General features: G+C 40.1%; 2 protein-coding genes across 3 annotated transcripts in view; both read right to left on the bottom strand.

The window, feature by feature from the left end:
- dars1 (aspartyl-tRNA synthetase 1) overlaps positions 1-11,238 on the bottom strand; it is a 31,956-nt gene extending 20,718 nt beyond the window's left edge. The window contains exons 1-6 of one of the 2 annotated variants that reach the window (XM_040148809.1): positions 11,086-11,238; positions 7,996-8,098; positions 5,180-5,209; positions 4,743-4,800; positions 2,809-2,901; positions 311-413 (exon numbers count right to left, since the gene is read on the bottom strand). In XM_040148809.1, the coding sequence (XP_040004743.1) occupies positions 311-413; positions 2,809-2,901; positions 4,743-4,800; positions 5,180-5,209; positions 7,996-8,098; positions 11,086-11,108 (410 nt within the window). In that variant the 5' untranslated portion in view covers positions 11,109-11,238. Of the gene's footprint in view, positions 1-310; positions 414-1,676; positions 1,765-2,808; positions 2,902-4,742; positions 4,801-5,179; positions 5,210-7,995; positions 8,099-11,085 lie in introns of those variants that run through there. The other variant, XM_040148808.1, reaches the window with a different exon arrangement.
- A 2,905-nt stretch (positions 11,239-14,143) lies between these two features.
- On the bottom strand, positions 14,144-16,222 carry LOC120801102 (C-X-C chemokine receptor type 4-like). Its single transcript, XM_040147644.1, has 2 exons — positions 16,113-16,222; positions 14,144-15,761 (listed from the first exon to the last, which is right to left on the bottom strand). The coding sequence occupies exons 1-2, from the start codon at positions 16,116-16,118 to the stop codon at positions 14,637-14,639; spliced, it is 1,131 nt and encodes a 376-aa protein (XP_040003578.1). The 5' UTR covers positions 16,119-16,222; the 3' UTR covers positions 14,144-14,636.
- Between the last annotated feature and the right edge of the window lie 852 nt (positions 16,223-17,074).

Genomic DNA, 17,074 nt, shown 5'->3' with positions numbered 1-17,074 from the left:
CATATACTACCAGTAATGGGCTACATTTTAGCTGCTAACATGACTAATGGTCCTTGGCTCTTAAGTATTTCTTCCTCCTCTGATCCAAGCTGCTGTATCTGCCATCTCGACAGGAACCGCTCCATTAAAACACTGCTGTATCCCACCCTGTTAACAGCCAGCTTTTGTTGTCAAGTGAAAAATGATTGACTTCCCCACCATCCACCTCACTTAGAATGTGTGAAAATGGATCAATGGACGATTAGGGCCCAGGATTTTCCCACCATTGTTTTTTGCCCTCTCTGACAGGAAGAGCAGTCTCAGTACTCACTTTGCGGCAAACTTGACCATCTGCTTGCTGGCACGATCTCCCACTGCAACTAGTGCCTGCACGTTGAACTGCTGTTGACGCAGGACCAAGAAGCATTGCTTCCCTGAAAACAAAACAACAACAACAGATAGTATTAAGACCTCTTTCAAACAAGCTTAACAGGCTTTTCACGATAAAAGCTTGGGTGATCATTCTGAGACAATGTAAGTTTGTGCAGTCAAAAGGGCTAAGTGTTACTCGGGATGAGGAGGGTATCTAGCTGTAAGGATCCTTCTTGTCATTTACAGATAAAGTGTCAAACATTTGTGAACAGAGTCTTCTCTTTGAAGTGCACTGTGTGGAGAAAGGGTGATCAATACCTTCCACACACACACACACACACACACACACACACACACACACACACACACACACACACACACACACACACACACACACACACACACACACACACACACACACACACACACACACACACACAAATTGGAACAGTGTAAACAAGTTAGCCAACAAAAACTCAGGGCAGTAGACAGTCGGACCACCCAGGTACTTTGATGTTTGTTGCCTGTGAGAAGGGGGTGGGTGGCGGGGATAATAGTGATGCCAAAATCCCACCAACAGATGCACCTCATCCCAGACCAAATCAGGATGTTATTCTGCTCACACAGACATCCTTACAGCACGCAGAGAAAATGAAGACATGACTAGAGGGAGAAGTGACTATTAACTGTGGAAGTTATCTTGAAAGGAAATGGCAATAAGATAATCATTGAGACTTTAGTGTATTTGTAATCACAGTTTTAGCGGTAAAAAGGCTTGATTTTTCATAAAGAGATGTAATAACCTGGCAAAGCTCAGTGGGTTCATTGTATTCAAATAGAGCAGCTACATGGCTGCCAGTAGCTTGAACCCAGCAAATAGAGGGTATCTGATCTTCCAGTTGGCAATGACATGCTACTCTGACAATGATACCAAAAACACCCTCAGGTTGTTAAACTCTACCTTACATGGAAGGAAGGGGGAAAAAAAAATACACAATCCCAGAAAGGAATACATTGTAGAGAACAATTTCATTTCACATTGAAGTATGTTTTGGTATGTATTTTCGCAATAAAAGCCTACCATTTAGGTCATGGGAAATCTAACAAAAACGAGTCAAAGTCAAGTAGTATTGCCATTTGGTCTGGAAGAGAAGGGGGTGATGTGGACAACTAGCTCAAAGAAAGAAGTTTTAAGACATTTCAGTATATTACAAGGGTTAGCACAGAGGTCATCCAATTTTGGCTGTAGTTTTTTCTGCACACAAAAGAAAGTTGCTCTAAGCCAAAAAATGGTGAACAAAGATGAGGGGGGAGGGTGATCTCACCTTTGGCTCTGCTGGTGTGGACTCGGGCACGCAACCAGATCAGGTGGTCAGCTTTCTCAGGAGTAAGGTCTTGGACCCGTACCAACGCCCTGTCTGGCTCACACACACACACACACACACACACACACACACACACACACACACACACACACACACACACACACACACACACACACACACACACACACACACACACACACACACACACACACACACACACACACACACACACACACACACACACACAAATTGGAACAGTGTAAACAAGTTAGCCAACAAAAACTCAGGGCAGTAGACAGTCGGACCACCCAGGTACTTTGATGTTTGTTGCCTGTGAGAAGGGGGTGGGTGGCGGGGATAATAGTGATGCCAAAATCCCACCAACAGATGCACCTCATCCCAGACCAAATCAGGATGTTATTCTGCTCACACAGACATCCTTACAGCACGCAGAGAAAATGAAGACATGACTAGAGGGAGAAGTGACTATTAACTGTGGAAGTTATCTTGAAAGGAAATGGCAATAAGATAATCATTGAGACTTTAGTGTATTTGTAATCACAGTTTTAGCGGTAAAAAGGCTTGATTTTTCATAAAGAGATGTAATAACCTGGCAAAGCTCAGTGGGTTCATTGTATTCAAATAGAGCAGCTACATGGCTGCCAGTAGCTTGAACCCAGCAAATAGAGGGTATCTGATCTTCCAGTTGGCAATGACATGCTACTCTGACAATGATACCAAAAACACCCTCAGGTTGTTAAACTCTACCTTACATGGAAGGAAGGGGTAAAAAAAAATACACAATCCCAGAAAGGAATACATTGTAGAGAACAATTTCATTTCACATTGAAGTATGTTTTGGTATGTATTTTCGCAATAAAAGCCTACCATTTAGGTCATGGGAAATCTAACAAAAACGAGTCAAAGTCAAGTAGTATTGCCATTTGGTCTGGAAGAGAAGGGGGTGATGTGGACAACTAGCTCAAAGAAAGAAGTTTTAAGACATTTCAGTATATTACAAGGGTTAGCACAGAGGTCATCCAATTTTGGCTGTAGTTTTTTCTGCACACAAAAGAAAGTTGCTCTAAGCCAAAAAATGGTGAACAAAGATGAGGGGGGAGGGTGATCTCACCTTTGGCTCTGCTGGTGTGGACTCGGGCACGCAACCAGATCAGGTGGTCAGCTTTCTCAGGAGTAAGGTCTTGGACCCGTACCAACGCCCTGTCTGGCTCACACACACACACACACACACACACACACACACACACACACACACACACACACACACACACACGTGCACACACACACACAAATAGGCACAAAAATGTTATTACTTCAAAGAACTTTATGAGGAATCTCACATCCCCTCTTCTCCTCCCTGCACACTCCCAAAGGCAGATAGAAATGTGAATAAGCATGCATGTGCGTGTGTAGACGTACACACAATAAAATGCTCAAATTACAGACATGCCTAATAAATAAGACACACTAGGAGGCCTGCTGAAAGCTGTCTAACTCAGCTATTCTCCGTAGGCTTTATGACAAATTGACTCTAGTTTCACCTGTGTCACTCAGAGGCATGCCTTCTCCCTATTATCAGTGAGCAGAAGAGGCAGACACTGAGGCTACACCAGAGAATACAGAGCCGCCCTTTTGGCTGGGAACTCTGCGTCAACCCACATAAAAGCCCTCACCCTTCTCACCCCCCCCCCCCCCCCCAAAAAAAAAAAAAACCCTGTCCCTATGGCTGTGCCAGGTGAGGGAGGCCCCACTTTGTTTGCTACCATTGGAGCTGAAAGAGCATCTAGACGGATGGACTGGCCTTGACAGGTTCGCCTGCTGCCTCGTTCATCCGGGAGTTATCACACACCATGAGTTACTGCAATTATCACTGACATTTCTGCAGTTGTGATGAGAGAAGGGCCCAAAAGCATTTTTCATGATGTTAATCAGTTCTAATTGTGTTACATCTTTAACGTTTGACAAACCAAAAAGATGTAATCTGAGAAGTTCTGGATCAGGATGTCATCTTGTATCAAAACATGAAATCTGAGGGATCTGCATGTTCTCCGTTTCATCATGTTATTGCAATTTCTTCACCTCTAGAGTGGATGTTAAGGTGAAATATGCCGTTTAACTCTTTGTACAAAATTATCCATGTTCAACCTGTGTTACCCAACATTAGGTTTGTGTAATTATGTGCGACTTTTATATCAATGACTTGCAATAATGTCTTGCAATGTCCTTGTGTCTTTCACATAAGATGAAGGCAAGGGTCATGTCATAATCTTGAACCTACTTTGTTCCTTGAGCTGAGTTTACATTTGCGCCAATTGTTTTTCTCATAGATAAGCAAGAGAGACAAAGACATAAAAATAAAAAGACACAGTTACTTATAAAGCAGTAAGTTTTTCAGAAATTATATTCTGTGATAGGTAGGCTTCCACTTCTGGTGTCCATATAATGCATTTCACAGACCAGAACCCCCACCCCCCCACTTAACTCTGATACCTTGAAATAATATTAAAACAAGATATTTGTTCCAACAAAAAGAAGTCATTGTGTTTACTGTGTTTACTGTATTCTGTGAATGTTTTTTCAGACTATGCTGTTGTGAATAAATAAGTTCTTCTGAAATGCATATCTTTCTTTCACTGTGAAGACATTATTCAGACACAAGAGTGGCAACATGGACAACAGGCACACAATGAAATATACTAAAAAACATCTAAAGGGAGTCATCAGTCAAACATGATGCACTGAGAAAGGAGCATGGCAAAATGTTAATGCTACCAAATTTAACTACATTCATCTATTCTTAAAACGCCAAATATCCCCTCGTGTGACAGAGCAATTGGTGTATATGGTCATTAAACTTAAGGTCATATCAAAGGCAAAACAAAGGTTTTCATCCTTTTCTAATTTTTTCCACTGCAAGTCTTCAAGAGCAGAAAAATATAAAATTAATCTTTGTTATCTTTCTGTTATTTTTCTGCATTTTCAGCCAAGAGCGAATATGTGGTTAGCTGTTAGGTTGCTGATGACAGAAGTGGCTTTCATACTAACCCAGTTTTTGCTGGGACTGGACCATAGCCGACACACCATATCGGTCCTTGGCAAAGTCCTGAGAAAATAAAAGCATGACATTTTAGCAGTCAAGATCAGTCATTTACTTAAACAGCTAACTAACACATCCCACTGCTTTTCACATATGCACATCAACTATTTATTGTTCTCAACGGCAACTCTACCATTTGGATTTCGTAAGCGTCAGTCTGTCTATGGCATCTGAGATCACAGACGGTCTGAACAGATAATGATGCTTATCACGATGATAGAATAAAACTGTAGAAACCGACAACAGAAATACGGGAGTTCAGCATGCAGGTATTTGCATACAAACTGTTGCAAAGGTGTGAAATCAGAGGTAAAATCAAAGGCAGACAGAAAGGCAGGGAATTGCTCTTTGGGGAAGCTTACTGTGATCCATATGGGATACTTACATCTTCCTCTGTGCTTTGTTGTTCGGCAGCCTGAAACACAAAGAGGCGATGGGGGTTTAAAGGGCATTGCCAATAGCCAGGAAATAACAACAAGAGGACTATCTGTTAAATTCAAACATAAAAAATGTTCAAAAACATTCAACTTCACATGGAGCAAGTGAAAAAACGTTTTGCTACAACAGTCATGTAAATTGTGTTTTCATCTTGTGCTATCAGGGATTTGAATGAAATTAATAAATCATAGCTCAGTCTTGGAGCCAAGCCTTAGATCCCTGGAATGCACAGCTCTTCTACACATTGCTGTAACACATCATAGACAATGAGCAATGGCAGCAGGAGATATTGCTTTGTAATAGAAATAGCGTAAGTGGAAAGATATTCTTTATCTCTATACTGAGTTCTAGGCAAATGACTCCAAGAGTGCGATGAGATTGATTCGTGGCAAGGTTACAATTCCATTTTCTATGCAAATTGATATTGGTGTATGAAATGGCTGGTGGCAGTCAAATGAACTGGAATTGCCCATCCTTGATATGATAATCCAGTCACATGATGGATGATATTGCAGTTTATAATCAACTAAATATAGACCTACTATAGCCATGAATCAACCGACCTGCACTGGAGCTGCTTAAGTGACAAGTGTCAGCAGATAAAGTACAGAACAGAAAATAACACCGGTGTCACTCACTCAATAAACGTTCAATTCAGCTTTCAGGTCTTCCCCTAGGTAACGCGTACTACGCCGCACTAATATAGGCAGCAATAGCCAGTGTACTAAACAGTGACAAAATTTGCTTCTTCCATGAAGCATACTGACCGGGTATATCCAGCTGGAATACAGGGAACCTCGATGCTGTCGCCTATAAAAGCCGCTTGATACATGAAAGACAAACGTGCAGGCTGTCTAATCAGTTTTGGATAAGTCAAACTCAAGCTAGATGACACATTTTCTAACTATTGATACAGATTTATTCATTTATATCCTGCAGATCTCGCTTTAATGGACAGCCTGAGGAAAAATTAAGGGATGCACCAATATCAGTGCGGATACTGATCTTAGTGCATGGGGTATCAGACCGACATCACGTTTCTGCTCCATGTATTTGCTGCAGTGAGCTAATTTTGATGCGTTAAGCTACTTCTGTTAACAATCACTTCCTGCACGTGCTTCACAAGAAATACATTTTAATGTGAAGGCCAGATGTGTTGACTGTTCCATTTGTGATTAGATAATGACGCCAAAGGTTGATTAAATTTTTCTACAAGTACATTTACTGCACTTTCTGTCTAGATGTCATTTGGAAACACTACATTGATGAAGTAAGATAAAGTTTTAGTTTTTTTACACGTTTAATAAAGCCCAGGAGAGACGCTCAAAGGACTGACGTAACATCTTGTTAGCAACAAACTTTTAGCAACTGTAGTACCTAATGTTAGTTTAGCAGGGCAAATTTTCTTTTGTGAGGGGAAGAAAAATACTAATAAATGCACAGAGGTTAGTTGACCTGCAAAAACATGTATTTAAGCTGATGTCTTTTCTTTCAGCTGTTCTGAGAACACAAAAAAGACAGGAAATGCAGCATTAAATCTGATCATAGTTTATCACAGCAGCTCAGCCTGTTTGTCAGGTGTGTATCTGTACACAACACAAGTAAAGCTGCAGCAAAAACCATGTATTTTACATGTATTCGCCATGTTAAAGGTCATTTCTAGGACAATATAATTAAAATATCCACAAGCCTAAAAAGCATGGTGTATGAATGTCTCTTCAGATAGTAATATATTAGCTTTCTCAGTTACAGCCTCATGTTAACTTAGATAAGACTGATCAAAGTGAGTTTAATGATGTGCGGAAGTGTTATACAGATCTGAAATTTGGGGGAAAAAAGACAGCGCTTGTATCGGATCCGTACTCAGTGTCAGAAGATAGCCTGAGTTTAGGTGTTGACATCAGTATCAATACAGAAAAAAATCTGATCAATACCAGTGCCAAAGTTGATCAAATTTCATAAATATCCAAAACCACTTGCATCTGTGTCAGACAAATGCCCATGTTTGCAGTGCTGTCACTTCAGATGTGTTTTGAGAAAATGTGTGGCACTCCATTTGTTCTGTGAAAGTAAAGAAGTACTCTGGCACTGGCTACTGATCCACATGCTTTGTTAGATATAAAGGAACATAGTAGTCAGTTTGCAAACACGTCTACGTTTAGCTGGCAACTCTGTCAAGTCTGTTAAAGATGGGATTTTTTTTTGGATCTTGATTTGTGTGAAACAAAAAACACGTCCTGCACAATGTCAATCTCTTGTTCTCACTATATTAGCAACAATAATAAATCAGGTAAAGTTTTACCCTATAAAGCTCTGAGGAATTAAACATTAATAAAGTGAATACAAGTGTTTGACAGTGTGCAGGATTTCTGGTTCTTTCACAGTCAGAGTTTATGATCTGACATACCTATCCTTAAGTCTTTCTGGAGTGCAAGAACTTTGTAGGAAGTCTAACCTTTATTGTGTAAAATAGTTGCAACTGCTCGTTAAAAGGGAGGTTATATGTTGTGCACGGAGTGTAGAAGAAAATAGCACTTTGTTTGGGTGGACATAAACAAAGCGAAAATGACAGGAATAGTACAACAATGGATAGTCTTGCCCCCCTGCCGGCTAATCTACCCTCCTGGACCCACAATGCCCTGCAGACCCGCACGTCACAGCCTTACCAGCTGTAAGAGGGGGCGACGGATGTCAAACAACAAACCAAAAAAAAAAAAAAAAAAAAAAAAAAAAGGAGATGGGGGGAAAAAACACCACACTGACCAGCTTGGCCTGTTTTTCAGCCTTCTTTGCAGCTTTCTCTGCTTCTTTCTGCTGTTTCTTCAGGGCCTTCTTTGACTGAGCCTGCTGTTCCTCTTCTGTCGCCCTGAAACAGGAAGAAACACACAACATAAACATTTAAGTCAGCTTCCACCTCCTATTTCTCCTGCATCCCATGAGGAAGTTGTTGACTGCCTGGGAAAATTAATTCTGAGCCATGGCTGCCTCCAGCTTTTAAGACTGCACTACCTTTAATCCCATTGTTTTTTTTTACTCGACAAAACAGCTGTAACCTTTGTGAATGGAGGGATGGGAGTCTGGAGAGCAGCTAAATGCAGAATGTCAGAGAGTATTATTGGCTAGATAAACACTATGGCTTTAAGAAGATAGTAGTCTCACCAACACTTTTCTAATCCATTACAGAATTTGTGAAGAATACGGATTATCCGATTATGATAACATTTTGTCTTATCTGAAAGTAAAGGCTTCTTTATTTGCTAGATGCTATTGCCACACGACACACCACAACACAATATCAGACTTGATAAGCATGTTACATTTGCCAATAAAGTAAAGTTTGTTGTGTAGCATTAACAGGACTGTAAACAAAATCAATTCAACACTACACTCCTATCCAGATGTAAAAATTAGGTCACAATACAGCATACAGGACAGCAGAAATGAACACCAGTGTCAGTTATGAATATACATGAGTTAAAACTTATGTAAACCTTAGTAAACAGTTTACTAACAGCTAGAAACTTGGGTCCAAGTTCACATTTTGTAATTGACTTTAATAATAGTACTTAGGAGCTCTACTTTAATATTTAAAAATACTGCTTTTGAAATTAAAAATAAAATACAAATGCATGTGATTTATGGTGGTCTACATCAGCAGCATTATAGTATTATCAGCTGCTTGCTGGGAAAGTGGTCAGCCAATATTTTAGGTCAACTGAAAAGCTGTAAAAGATAAACCTGCTATAAACCATGTGATCACAGACTTAGAATAAACAGTCTGAACTTTACACATCTTCAAGTCTAACTTGCATTCGCTGTTATAAAAGTGTGTTAAGATTGCAGGTGAAGGAATAAATGAGGGCTGTTTGTCATTCCCAACGACCAGGTGTGTAAACCTGAAGGAAGCCAACGAGAATTAAGGGAGTTGCTCCTATTTAGTTACAGGAAATAACAAGGACCAAAGGCCAACTATGAATAGCAATAAAGCCTAAACAAGAAACAAAAATCACAACAGACGATGACTTCCAAGGGGGGACTTCAGACCAGGTTTTACACTTCCCTTACTGCCAAATTTAAAATTAACACCACTGTTCTATCAGCCATTTAGTTTTAATTTTATGATTAACCAACAAATTAAGAAATAAAATGAATTATTAAGTTTGAATTATTCAAAAAAAAAATTAGCGTGCGCTAAGGTCCCATATTTCTCATTGAAGTCTCTGCATCTATGGAACAAACAAACAACCTAATACATACATATGAATAGCCTACTGCTATCTCGCCTTACAGCCGTGTTATAAACCTGGACTACATTAAAACAGTGTGTGAAGTTCATCAATAAAAATTAACTCGGGCTGGTTTATTCATATGTTCCCCAAGCAAGTTGAATCCGTTACACTGGATCAACAATCCCCGTTACCCTCGGGCAAGTGAGGTCAGTCTTACTGTCTGGAGCAGCTGTCTACGAAACACCTACAGTCTGCTGTCAAATGATTACACAACCTTTGTGGCTCTCTATTGTTTAGCTTCTTAAGCTAATTTCACACAACCAGAAAAATGATTACATACTGTAGAGTTAAACATAACCAGCATATCCCATTTGGCAAATGCTAGTCTGTTAACGCTAGTAACACATGTCATGACAGCATATGTCCAACAGGTGTATTACAACCCAAGCCCTGTCACAGCTCAGTTGTTACACCTTCGCAGACATTTTTACATCCCAAAAAGACAATAAATGGACAGGGACAGTTGAACATAAAACAAAATGTTATCAGTCCTCACATGAGGCTTACCAATCGTAACAAGACTAAGTCTTCAGAACGACTGAAAGCTTTGTAAATGTGGTGGACAAAATATTACAAACACCTTTTGATATACTGCAGTTCAGTCTGTAGAAAGGAGGTAACACAGAAACAACTACATTGGTAGTCTCAACACATACATGAACATTTTAAGTAAGGTAATGTTTACTGCTTAACTGTGTATTGTGTCAAACCACACTGGTTTTCTCTTTCTCACTTAGTCACTCTGTGTATTTTCAATAATAATTAAAGTAACTTAAGGTAGAAAAATTTATTTGGGAACCCCCAACAGTCCTTCCTTTCTGTAAGCCCAACTTTAAACTGAAAGCGAAGTGGCCCATGAGCAGAGGGGAAACTGAAGTAGCACAAGTGAAATGTGGAATAGCACGTCCTATAGGTTGGGATCTACAAACTCCTTTTATGAAACCAAACGTTAAACATTGTGTTGTACGTAGTAAAAGAGTTAGTGTGCAGGGGACTCAGGATATTATATGATTCAGATGAAGCCAGATTTCAATGCGGTATCTATTCAGATGCCCTATGAAACACCCTATGTAGTATTTCATTCACATTCCAGCGTTGAGTATGCTACAAAGAAATAAGTATAAAGGTTGAAAATTTGTTCATATTAACCAAGTTGTAGTATCCTTAATTCACCAGAAAACTCAAAAGACTTGGAGGAGATCTTGCCACGTATTTCTAGCGATGCGACTCGCATATTAAGCAAGGCCAGTATAAACTGACAAACTTATTAAATGTCATTTGTTGGTCAAACAACAACTCCTCCCTACATATAAGGTAATGTTGGTTACCCAGCATCGTTTTGGCTCATCCCGTGTTTATTTTTCTATGGCAGATATTTTAAACAGTTTGATCATATAGGTAAACGAAGCTATTACTTCCCTTAAACTGTCAGATGACGCAATCTGCTGCATGTTAAGGCAACGCTAGCTAGCTGCTATACGTGCTAAACCTATCTTACGATAGTAACAGTTCTGTTGCTGTGAGACATGAGTTACGGCAAGCACAGCTTTTAACACATCCTTACCCCTGGACTTCCTCTTTAGTCATGTCGAGCTATATTCTTAGAGAATGTGGAGAAAATATTTCACGGCTGTCTAGCAGAAAGAGGCTAAAAATCAGCTGTTAACAGCATGGGCGGCACAGAAAGGAAGGAGCACCAAATACCGGATGCTTTGATTTCCGGCTAGAAACGAATGACTGAAGTGTGGTTCCGACCTGGGTATTTTGTCAAGCCCGTACGCAGGGCAGACAAAATAATGTAAATACATAATGGAAAAGGACTCAGAAATATATTGATCAAAATAATACATATGAAAGGGCTCATACTGTGCCAATGATCAGCAATACGCTCTAAAATAAATTCTGGAAATAATAGCTTACTTTGATAATTGAATTTTCTAAGCAGTGTGAGACAATGGATATATCTGCAGGTGGAGTGAATAAAACGTGTAAAACTGATTATAATAAATGATAATAATAAATCATAAATGGTGCTGACTGGCATGCAACCAATAGCAGTGTATAGTGAGGTATTTTGTGGGTATTTCTATGCCTGTGCATAGTCTGTCATCAATTTGATCGTCTCATAAAGCTGAAAATCCTTAAAATGTGCTATACACATGAGAGTATTACTGGGTGAATAGAAATTTTTGAAAAAAATTACATTTTAAAATTGATGAACGAAGTAAATAAACATACCTACAACAAAATGCACACAAACACGAGGACACATGGTAATAACAGTAATAACAAGTGACCACCATGTGTGGGCTTTTTTTTACAATCCCCATGAAATTACTTTCACGCCTTTGGTTGAGTGCACTAAGTACATCCAGGTATCCAGTGACCTTTGCAGGAATGGCCATGCGCAGCGAGTGATGGTGGTTTGAATACAGTGGGGGTGTCATCAAAGCTTTTCTCAGGCTGTTGGCCACAGGAGCTCCTGATGCAGGAAACAGCCTTCCTGCTGCTCACTTTTCTAGCCAAAACAAGGTAACCATTAGTGGAGGAGGTCACTGCCCAAAAGGAACCTGTGGTATATTTGTGTGTCTTTCATCCTTAGCTCGCAAAAGCCCTTTAAAATAATCTCTGCACTTACCCGTACTAATGCTGTCACTCATATCTTTAATACATCTCAACTGCAAAACCCAAATGAGATCCTATACAGACTGGTCAAAATTCTCCTGTACACTGGTAATGAATCACCAGTAGAGACTATTTCCTGTTCATTTCAACAGCTTTGGCCTTTAACCCAGTAAAGCAAACAAGAAGCCCCACACTACTGCAAAATACACACATGAATTTGTTTAGACTAGCATATTAGTTGTCAGAGGTTTGGGATTTGTGCAACATTGCACAGGAAGATGATGCTGGTGTTTTGCAAGAGAAGAGGGCTACAGGATCATGAGATTATCATCCTTTTAGAAAGACTTAGTAGACCTGCCATAAACACCCCTGTAAGGCAATATAGGAGATATGTGTTGTTGAGCTGTATATTTTCTCCTCACACAAAGAGAACAAAAGCTTTAATTATGAATGAAAGAGGACCTTCTTGAATTCCTAAGGAGGTTACGAGTACTCAAAATCTGTCCACTCAAGTCGGCACTTTGGACAGTCTGGAGAAGACTGTCATCCGTATATGTTTTTTTTTTTTTTGATGATGATGATGGCGATGATGGTGGTGGCGGTGGTTAGTATTTAGAAAAAGGTCTTTAATACACATTAGTACCATTTGAAAGATCAAATCGATTAAACAAATGCCATGGAAATGTGTTGGACTATAAAACACAAATCTGACCTCCCTTTGGTAGAACTGTTGTATTGTATTATAAGCATATTCATCTCTCTTGTGTATTTATGATCTTCTTGACTGTTGCATTCACCTGTGTCCTTCCTGAGATCTTGACCTGTTACAATGCACAAAAACTAACATTTGACTTAGGTTTATTGCATTCCCATATATCAGTTTACTATGTATTCCTACAATGTGCACATCAAATACGGGGGTCGATATGATCCCAGTCCAAGAGCAAGGTCTCCTGATGACAATTGAAGAGGCGGATGAAGATCTTTCTTTTGAGTACAGTGAAGTGTTAATCACAAATCTCTCCCTGCACGGGCTGGGGTAGCACAGCTCTAATGCTAATTCTGAATTATTTGGGAACATTTCCAACTGAAAAAGCACCTCTTGTTTTATCCTGTCTCACCACGAGAGACCAGATCCCCAAAATAACCATTAGCCTTGTAGCTTGATGGGGGAACTTCACACCCTTTTTACATGTAAAGAAATGGAAATGTATCTCCATTGGGGTCTTGAATGGATGCCAGCAATGCACTGCACAGAAGCCATTTGAAGACTTCAGTCTTCCTGACATCTATCGTTGCCAGCTTTCTTTGGTCTCCAACTTGAACTTAAATTTTGAGCATGTTAAGTAGATAAAAAGAGTCCACAGAGAGACTGACGTGCCTGTCTGTTCAAACTTGTCATTTTTATGTCTTACTCCATTACTCTGTAATTCCAACAGATTTATTACATATGATATATTTTGTGAATCCTCAACAAAGACTATATCTGCCTGTTTGCATTTTCAGTATATGTAACGTGTTCTGAGTACTATTATTTCTGTTTTGTGAGTCAGGGAATGGCTAAGTTGACCCACTGACCCATTCTTGGAAGTGAATGAGGATAAAACTTGTTTGCCAAAAATAATTAAATTAGTATTTCTTACAAATTGAAAAGAAAAAGAAAGAGGTCAAAGGAGAACTTAACATGCTATTTTCTTTGTTAAACAGACATATGGGTGCCAATTATAACTGAAGATTTTAGCTTTTGTGTAGTGGCTGCTTAAAAGTGCACAGATGTTCTTGCAATTACAGGGTCTGTCTGCTTAGTGGAGACATTAGTGTTAGGAGACCCCCCCTCCTATACACTCACACACACACCTCATTCCCCACCCCCAACCCCCGAGGGATGAGGGGCTGGTTTAAGGTGAAAATGCACACCACACTTTCATTATGAGTAACACGGAATTTTTTATTTTTACATTAAAAAAAACCACAATTTTAAAATGGTATAAAAAAGCAGCATGCACTTTATTTCTTTTTACAAAAATTCCAGTGTGAATGACAGCAATAAATAGTAGTTTCCAGATAATCACACAACTTAAGTGCGAACACACAAATGCTACAAACTCTGTACAGGTTTCAAAAAGCAGCTAACATCCCTGAAAACAGAAACGGGCATTGTATGCCTGAGCTTTGATAAAGCAACACAGGCTGTAAAGATGAAAACAGGAAAAAATGGACCTGGGTTGTAAAGCTGAATGAATGGAAATGAGGCACTGCCTGGAGATACAATCTGCTTTGAGGAACATAAAACTTGCAAAAATTGCAATAAAAACCCTCACTTGACACACCATTTCAGAACACAAGGCAAACCAATCAAAATGTATAAAAAAATCTTTTTTTTTTTTTTTTTTTACATCTGTACAAAATGTAGTAAGTTCTTTGAAATTAAAGCTTAGTTATTTTCTCTCCTGAGAGTATTAAGTCACAGACTCTAATGTGGACTGTTTGTTAACTTGACAAAACACTTGAAGACTCGGACTCAGTTGACACGGATGAAATTTGCCCTCGCTTTTTGGTCATAAGAGTTGCTTTCTGACTTGATCTGCTGTTGACTGTCAGTGCACTCTTAGCTGTTGTCTTAAACTTAACTCCCAGGAAAGCATAGAGGATGGGGTTTAGACAGCAGTGGAAATAGGCCAGTGCCTCAGTGATAGAAATCCACTTCTGCATCGCTTGTTGCAGTTCACAAGAGAGAGGTAACACATTCAGCATCGTGAGAGTGTACAAAAAGATACCAACACAGTAGGGCAGCCAGCAGGAGAAAAAACACAGGATGAGGATGACTGTGGTCTTCAGCGCTTTCTTCTTCTGCGCCTGACCCTTGGCGCCTTGCGACAGTTTGGCAATGATAATGCAGTAGCAGATGAGGATGACCAGGCCGGGCAGTATGAAGCCCACCAGAATGTGCTGGAACTGGAAAACAACTGTCCATATAAGACTGGTTTCCTGTGGGTAGATGCGCTGGCAGATGGTCCTGGAGTCTGCAACTTCCATGCTTTCATCTATGAAGACGAAGTTCGAAGACCCTGTGCTTTGCACCCTGGCAAACACCATGTCAGGTACAGTCAGTACAGCTGCAGGCAGCCATACACCCACGTAGATCACTCTGCTCGCAAGCAGCTTCCTTGTGGTTTGGCTGTTAGTGGCCCGCACGACTGCCAAGTACCTGTCTAGACTGATGAAGGCCAGGATCAACACGCTGCTGTACAGGTTGAGTGTGTAGATCATGTGCACAAACACACACAGGAAACCTCCAAAGTACCAGTTTTTGGCTGCATCCACGGCCCAGAAGGGCAGCGTGAGGACAAACAGGAGGTCAGCCACAGAGAGATGGAGCCGGTACTTGTCCGTCATAGTTTTGACCTTTTTCTGGTAGCCCATGACAACAACGACTAATCCATTGCCAATGACTCCCAGAAGAAATATTATTCCGTAAACTGTAGGTAGGAAGATCTTATTGAAGTCGCTGCTCAATGCGCTGCCACATGGCTCCTGGAAATCCAGGTCAAAGTCCCCAGACTCCTCTGAGATGTTGTCAGTACTGTTCCCAAACATGTCAAATAAATCTTCATACTGAAAGAAGAAAGAATTGAAAAGTTACAAAACAGTTCAGATATAGGTAGTTATTTACATGAGTTGAAAACCGAAAAATTCTCTTGAAAAAAAAAAGTACATTCTGAAAACTTTTCTGTTCATTTGGAGTTGTCTTAAAGTTTGACTTGTACCTTTCTCCACACCGCTAATTTTTTTTAATCATTGAAAGTATTTATTTAAAAGTTGATGGTGAATTAAACCACTGTCAACGAGGGCGAGAGATGATAAACTATATCGACGTGAATGGCCATTAATCAGCCTCCAGCAAAATCCAACAGAACTGTCAAATGTTGGTTTCGAAAAATAACAAGAAAAAAAAAAACAACTCACCGTCATGTTTGCCACCTCGTTGAGAAGATAACGAGATAACGTTACGTCCAGTGTGTGTGTGTGTGTGTGTGTGTGTGTGTGTGTGTCTTTGCGCGCAAAGCAGAGTGGTGGGTTAGTTGACAGAGGAGCAACTGACTTAAATGCCCACCGTCCTCCTGACCCTGCCCCCCACAACGCGGAGGAGGAGGAGCAGCAGCAGGATGCGCTACCCGCGGTCTCCAAAAAGGGGTTGGCTATAAAAGCATCTGCTGTACCTGCGGTCGAGTGTGAGTTTGTGAAAGTTTTTGAAAAGAGAAACCGTCTGTTAAATCCTCGCCTAAAAAAGAAACAAAACGAAAAAAAAAAAAACCCCTGCGTGGCTGAAGTAAGCGGACAAACTGGGGAAGGACCGCTGGCCCGCGTGTCATTATTCCATGTGATACGGTTTAGATTATTCCCAACACTGAGTATAAATGGACTTTTGCCCTCCTCGCCAAATCAGACTTCCCTTATGTTGCCTTTTTCATACAATAGGAAGTTAAGAGCTCTTTAAACAAGAGCCTTACCAACCCTGTGATACATTTTGGGAGGAACAGCCTGCTTATACAAACACAAACACTGTGACATGGCAGCGACTGCAGCATCTTTGAAGAGACACCCTGGAAATCGAAAAAACACCCTCTCGGGATCACAGAACCGTCTCAATTAATACTACAGTGGTAGCAGTGGAGAAAAATATTAAAACAGCAAGATTCAACTGTATGCTGACTCTCACAATTAAAGTCTAATAGTAGATAGAAGTCACATCAGTATGATGATATGATTATTAGCTGATTATTAAGTGCACTGGAGACCCCCGCAGGAATGCAGGAATACCATTGTGCTGCGCAAACACGCTGCAAAGTTCTATAAAGTTACTAATATATAGTATCAATATATAGTATCAGATACCATAGATGCATTTTAGGATCACTCATGCTTTT

The sequence above is a fragment of the Xiphias gladius genome, chromosome 16 (assembly GCF_016859285.1).
Source record: "Xiphias gladius isolate SHS-SW01 ecotype Sanya breed wild chromosome 16, ASM1685928v1, whole genome shotgun sequence".
NCBI classification, from domain to species: domain Eukaryota; kingdom Metazoa; phylum Chordata; class Actinopteri; order Istiophoriformes; family Xiphiidae; genus Xiphias; species Xiphias gladius.
This window is presented reverse-complemented; position numbering and strand designations above follow the sequence as displayed.